Here is a 7,149-nt window from a genome sequence, read left to right on the forward strand (position 1 = left end):
GGAGAAAGGAGAGGAGTTGAGTGAGGGGGAAAGAAGAGACAGAGGGAGAAGGAAGGTGAGGGAGCAGATGAAAATGGAGGGAGGAGAAGAAAGGGAAATGGAGCAAGAAGAGGAGAAAGTTGACAATGAAAGAGGGAGGACAGGAAGTAGAAGGATGGGAGGAAGCCGAGAGATGAACGTGTGGGAAGGGAGGAAGAGAAGGAGACTAGGGATGGAAAGGAGAAATATGGACATTGAGGAGATGGGCCGCGGGGAGGGGCAGGTGGAAAGAGGACAGGAGAGGAGGTCTTTATGTCTAAGACCCTCCCTGTCCTCACAGGTTAAACCCCAGAGGCCCCATGGAATTCCCTGGCCTGGGGGCTCTGGGGACCTCAGAGCCCCTGCCCCAGTTTGTGGATCCCGCCTTGGTGTCCCCACCACCAGAGCCGGGAGTCTTCTTCCCCTCTGGGTCTGAGGACTTGGATGCAGCAGCCTCCTCCACTGCCCCGAGCACAGCCACGGCTGCGGCGGCCACCCTGGCCTACTACAGGGATGCGGAGGCCTACAGACACTCCCCAGGTAACTCTACTGAGGGGCTCTCTGGGCATTAGCTGGATGCTGTTGGGCTTGCCATGGAGATTCTTGGCTAGGTCAGAATCCCTCTAAGAGGTCATCTTGGAAATGGCCAGAAGCCTTACATATGGATGCGATGATCCGTTCCCCTAGTAAGTCCAGCCCTGAGAATTCCAGTACTACTCACCCTGCCACATGGGGGTAGCCATGCTGAGAAACAAGGTTGAACTTACATGGTGGCTTGCTCTGGTTGTCACACGCTCTCTGAGGGTCCAAATCCCAACACTAAAGCCCATTTGGAAGCCAGGAGTGGTGGTGTGTGACTATAATCCCAGTACTTGGGAGGCTGAGACAGGAGGATGGCAGGTTTCAGCACAGCCTCAGAAACTTAGTGAGACACTGTTTCAACATAAATAATAAAATAAATCTGGGGGTATAGCTCAGAGGTAGAATGCCCTTGGGTTCAACCTCCAGTTCTACCCCCCCAAAAAAAAGCCCATTTGGAAATGGTTGGAGGTTGCTGTTGTTTCCATAGTGGCCAGTGGGTCTCAGGACCCATAAATTACCCAGTGGCCAGTAGCCTTTCTGGTAACCTGTGGAAAGGCTGGAAATCTGGCTACCATGTTGGGGTTTTCAGGCACCATTGCACCCTGAAAGTGGGATGACCTTCGATCTCTACCTTTCTTACCTCCTTCCTTCTCCTCCCCACCCCTAACAGTCTTTCAGGTGTATCCATTGCTCAACTGTATGGAAGGAATCCCAGGGGGCTCACCTTATGCTGGCTGGGCCTATGGCAAGACGGGGCTCTACCCTGCCTCCACTGTGTGCCCCAGCCGGGAGGACTCCCCTTCCCAGGCCCCGGAAGATCCGGATGGAAAGAGCAGCAGCAGCTTCCTGGAGACCTTGAAGACAGAGCGGCTGAGTCCCGACCTCTTGACCCTGGGGCCTGCACTGCCTTCGTCTCTCCCGGTTTCTAGCAGTGCTTATGGGAGTCCTGACTTTTACAGTCCCTTCTTTTCTCCCACGGGAAGTCCCCTCAACTCAGCAACCTATTCCTCCCCCAAGCTTCGTGGAAGCCTGCCTCTACCCCCCTGCGGTGAGGGTCTCAAAAAGGGAAAGGGAGGCTGGGGTTGGGGGTGGCCCAAGGCAAAGTTAAACTGAGCATGGTTCCCTCGTCCCCCTCTGCTCTCACCCCACCAGAGGCCAGGGAGTGTGTGAACTGCGGAGCGACAGCCACTCCACTGTGGCGGAGGGACAGGACCGGCCACTACCTGTGCAACGCCTGTGGCCTCTATCACAAGATGAATGGGCAGAACAGGCCCCTCATCCGGCCCAAGAAGCGCCTGGTAAGACCGCGTAGGCCTGCCTCAACAGGAACCCCGGCCCACCTGGGACAAGAACATTCATCCTCCCATCCCCTGGGAACCACTATCCTCAGACAAACCGGAAACTACTGCCTGCCTCCCTCCATAGGAACAATTGTGTTGATACCACATGGGTCCTTCCACCCTTTCCCCATACAAGAACTTCTGTCCCTTACCTATACTGGAACTCAGCTGTGTACACAGCTACTTAGTGAGGACCTTTGCAACTCAGTGAGACCCTGTTTTAAAATAAAGAACAAAGGGCGGGGCGTGGTGGCGCACACTTGTAATCCCAGCATTTGGGAGGCTGAGACAGGAGGATCACAGTTCACAGACAGGCTCAGCTACTTAGTGAGACCCTTTGCAACTCAGTGAGACCCTGTTTCAAAATAAGAATCAAAAAACAGGGCTGGGAGCCGGGCTTGGTGGCACACGCTTGTAATCCCAGTACTTGGAAGGTTGAGACAGGAGGATCGTGCAGGTTCGAAGCCAGCCTCAGCTACTTAGTGAGGCTCCCAGCAACTTAGTGAGACCCTGTTTCCAAATAAAATAAAAAATAGGTCTGAGAGTGTAGCCTGGAGGTAGGTCCCTGGGTTCCATCCCCAGTACCACACACACATACACACACACACACACACACACACACACACACATACACACACACACACACCAGGGCTGGGGGTGTACCTCAGAGGTAGAATGCCCCTGGGTTCCATCCCCAGTACCAGAAAGAAAGAAAGAAAGAAAGAAAGAAAGAAAGAAAGAATAAACAATAGGGCTGGGGGTGTAACTCGGAGGTAGAATGCCCCTGGGTTCCATTCCCAGTACCCCCCCCCCACACACACACACACACAAGAAGTACTAGGGATTGAACCCAGGGCCTCAAGCATGCTAGGCAAATGCTTTGCCACTGAGATACATCCCAGGCATTTTAAGTTTTGAAACAGGGTTTTACTAGGTTGGTGAGAGTCTCACTACTTGCTGAGGCTGTTCTCAAACCTTCGATCCTCCTGTCTCAGCCTTCTGAGTACTGTGATTATAAGCGTGTACCACCACACCTGTTTCCCAAGATGTTCTCTTAATTCCCCCAAGTGATTCTGATATATGGCTAAAGTTGAGAAACACTAATGTAGTTACCGCTGGAATACAGAGAAAAAAAAAAAAATCTACTTCAGACGGGATTCTCTACTTTGGCCTGACCCCTACCACTTAGGGCCTCCTGACAGACCTTGTGAGCTCCTGATCCCCACTTCCACATCCCCAGGGCACTAACTTATCCTCTCACCCCCCAGATTGTCAGTAAACGGGCAGGTACTCAGTGCACCAACTGCCAGACGACCACCACCACGCTGTGGCGGAGAAATGCCAGCGGAGACCCTGTGTGCAATGCCTGTGGCCTTTACTACAAGCTCCACCAGGTGACGCCCTGCTCCTCCGCACTGCCCATTTTCCCATCCCCACACAGGAGCCTCACACCTTGCTTCCCCGCTTTCTCAGTCCTGTCCTGCCCCGAACCTTCTCTTCCCTCAAAACCACCTCGTCTCTCTTCCTTCTTCCTCTGCCTTCTGGCACTTTTCCTTCCTTACCTCTGCTATCCTTTCTTTCTTCCTTCCTCTTTCGCCTTTCTCTTCTTGGCCAGCCCCTCCCTCCCTCCCTTCCTTTCTCCTTCATCCTCAACTTGCCCTCCTCCATCTCTTTCTCTTTCCTCTTTCCCACCTCCAGTCTTTGGCTAACTTTGCTACCCCCTGTCCTAGGCCTTGGGCTGCTCCTATCAGCTTCAGAGCCTTTCCCAAGCTCTGGGCCTCAGTATCTCAGGATTCCAGAGGATGATAATGGTGCCAGTCCAGGGGTGTGCTTCCCTAGCCTTTATTTTATTTTATTTTTTTTTTTGCGGTGCTGGGGACACCCCAGCCCTATTTTTTATTCTTTTTTTTTTTGGTAGTACTGGAGTTTCTGGAAGCCCTTCTACCTCCAGGCTACACTCCCAGACCTATTTTATACTTTTTATTTGGAAACAGGGTCTCTTAAGCCAGCACGGCTGGCTTCGAACCTGTGCGATCCTCCTGTCTTTGCCTCCCAAGCGCGGGGATTACAACCGTGTGCCACCACACCCGGCTATTTTTTATTCTTTATCTTGAAACAGGGTCTCACTGAGTTGCAAAGAGCCTCACTAAGTAGCTGAGGCTGTCCATGAACTGTGATCCTCCTGTCTCAGCCCCCCAAATGCTGGGATTACAAGCATGAGCCACCATGCCCAGTTTTCCTAGACCTTTAAAAATAAAAACCCCCTTTTTTTTACTGGGGAATTAAATCCAAAGGCATCCTCTGAGCCATACTACCAGCCCTCTTTATTTTGAGACAGGGTCTCGCTAAATTGCTGAGGCTATCCTCAAACCTACAATCCTCCTGTCTCAGCCTTTCAGGCACTGGGATTACAGGCAAGCATGTGCCACTGAACCTAGCTACTTCCCTTTTTTTGGTACTGAGGATTGAAACCAGGGGTATTCTATCTCTGAGCTACACCCCCAGCCCTATTTTATTTTTTATTTGGCAACAGGGTCTTGCTACATTGATATAAGCTTCACTGAGTTGTTGAGGCTGGCTACAAACCTGCCATCTTCCTGTTTCAGTCTCCTGTCTCACTAGGATTACAGGTGTGCACCACTATGCCTCAGAAATTGTGTGTGTGTGTGTGTGTGTGTGTGTGTGTGTGTGTTACTGGGGATTGAACCCAGAGGCAGTCTACCTTCAAGTTATACCCCTAACCCGATTTTCTTTCTTTTTATTTTTTTTTATTTGTCCGATTTTAATTCTTATTTGAAAACAGGGTCTTGCTAAATTGCTAAGGCTAGCCGTGCCCTTTGATCCTCCTGTCCCAGCCTCCCAAGTACTGGGATTACACGTGTGTGTCACCATACCCAAATATATTTTTTGTTTTGAAACAGGATCTTGCTAGGTTTCTGAGGGTCTCACTAAGTTGCTGAAAACTAGCTTCAAACCTATGATCCTCCTGTCTGAGCCTCCGAAGTACTAGGATTACAGGTATGCACCAACCACCCAGCTCGGCTTCCCTATTCTGGTCTGGCAGGGCTCAGGAGCACATGCCAGTAATCCTCACACTTGGGAGGCTGAGATAGGAAACTTGCAGGTTCAAGGCAAGCCTGGGTAACATAGTGAGAATCTGTTTCAAAATTATAAATCCCAGTACTTGGGAGGCTGAGACAGGAGAATAGTGGTTTGCAGACAGCCTCAGCTACTTAGTGAGGCCTTCTGCAACTTAGTGAGACCTTATTTCAAAATAAAGAATACAGAGCCAGAAGTGGTGGCGCATGCTTGTAATCCCAGCATTTGGGAGGCTGAGACCTGAGGATCGTGGTTGACAGTCAGCCTCAGCTACTTAGTGAGGCCCTTTGCAACTCAATGAGACCCTGTTTCAAAACAAAGAATAAAAACTTGGGCAGCGGGTGTAACTCGGAGGTCAAATGCCTCTGGGTTCCATTCCCAGACCCGCAAAAAAAAAAATATATATATATATATAAAAAAATAGGGCTGAGGGTGTAGCTACGAGGTATGATGCCCCTAGGTTCCATCACCAGTACTGTAAAAAAATTATAAATATCCAGGCATAGTGGTGCACACCTGTAATCTCAGTACTTGGGAGGCTGAGACAGGAGGATTAGAGGATTGCAGGTTCAAGGATAGTTTTAGCAAATAGTGAGACTCACATCAACCTAGGGAATTTCTGTTTCAAAATAAAAATACACTGGGGGTGTATCTTGGAAGTAGCATGCCCCTGGGTTCAATTCCCAGTAACACACACATAATTATAAATAAAAAGGTTGGGGGCCGGGCGTGGTGGTGCATGCTTGTAATTCCCGTGCTTGGGAAGCTGAGACAGGAGTATCACACAGAGCTCTCAGCAACTTAGTGAGACCCTGTTTCCAAATAAAATATTAAAAAATAGGCCTGGGAGTGTAGCCCAGAGGTAGAAAGCCTCTGGGGTCCACCCCCGTACCACCAAAAATAAAAAGGTTGGGGGGACGGGCATGGTGGTGCATGCTTGTAATCCCAGCATTTGGGAGGCTGAGACAGGAGGATTGCAATTCATGGACAGCCTCAGCTATTTAGCTATTTAGCTATGTAGTTGCTATTTAGATGCCCTTTGCAACTCAGTGAGACCCTGTTTCAAAATAAAGGATAAAAAATAGGGCTGGGGGTGTAGCTCGGAGGTAGAATGCCCCTGAGCTCCATCTCCAGTACTACAAAAAGGAAGGAAGGAAGGAAGGAAGGAAGGAAGGAAGGGAGGGAGGGAGGGGAGGGTGAACCTGGCTGAGACATAGAGCCATAAAGGGCTGGAGCTGGAACTCTCCTGTGGTCTCCGTTTCCTCAGGTGAACCGACCACTGACCATGAGGAAGGATGGCATTCAGACTCGGAACCGCAAGGCTTCTGGAAAAGGAAAAAAGAAGCGGGGCTCGAGTCTGGGAGGAGCGGTGGCAGCCGAAGGACCCGCTGGCGGATTCATGGTGGTGGCTGGCAGCAGCAGTAGTAGCAATTGTGGGGAGGTGGCCTCAGGCTTGACATTGGGCCCCCCGGGGACTGCCCATCTCTATCAAGGCCTGGGTCCTGTGGTGCTGTCAGGGCCTGTTAGCCACCTCATGCCTTTCCCTGGACCCCTGTTGGGCTCACCCACAGGCTCTTTCCCCGCCGGCCCTGTGCCTCCCACCACCAGCACCACCGTGGTGGCTCCACTCAGCTCTTGAAGGCACAGAGTATGGTCTCAGGGGCAGGGGTGGTGGCCTTCCTCCTGCAGCTAGCAATCTATATAACCCAACCCTCTTTGGGTCCTGGACACTCCCTGGCCTGGACCTTTGAAGCTTTTGTAAAATAAAACCACCAAAGTCCTGGAATTGAAGGTATAAGTCTGTGTGTGACATAAAATGGCAGTGGTAGGTGGAGTCTGTAGCAGGGTCTGTGGTTCTCTGATGACAGTGTCCAACTGCGATGTATGACCACTCAAGGCAAGGTGAGGCGGCATGAGTGACACTCCACAATTAAGAGTTATGGTAAAGCCAGGCGTGGTGGCGCACGCTTGTAATCCCAGCATTCAGGAGGCAGAGACCTGAGAATTGCGGTTTGTGGCCAGCCTCAGCTACTTAGTGAGGCCCTGCGCAACTCAGTGAGACCCTGTTTCAAAAAAGAAAAGACTATTGGGGTGTGGTGGTGTACATTTG

General features: G+C 51.0%; 1 protein-coding gene across 1 annotated transcript; it reads left to right on the top strand.

Moving 5' to 3' along the window:
- Nucleotides 1-329: 329 nt before the first annotated feature.
- On the top strand, nt 330-6,678 carry GATA1 (GATA binding protein 1; the record flags this gene model as incomplete). The annotated part of the gene is made up of 5 exons (XM_080718287.1): nt 330-558; nt 1,271-1,648; nt 1,753-1,898; nt 3,209-3,334; nt 6,307-6,678. The coding sequence occupies exons 1-5, from the start codon at nt 339-341 to the stop codon at nt 6,676-6,678; spliced, it is 1,242 nt and encodes a 413-aa protein (XP_080574413.1). The 5' UTR covers nt 330-338.
- Nucleotides 6,679-7,149: the final 471 nt, after the last annotated feature.

Source organism: Muscardinus avellanarius, assembly GCF_963383645.1.
Source record: "Muscardinus avellanarius genome assembly, chromosome: X".
NCBI classification, from domain to species: Eukaryota; Metazoa; Chordata; class Mammalia; order Rodentia; family Gliridae; genus Muscardinus; species Muscardinus avellanarius.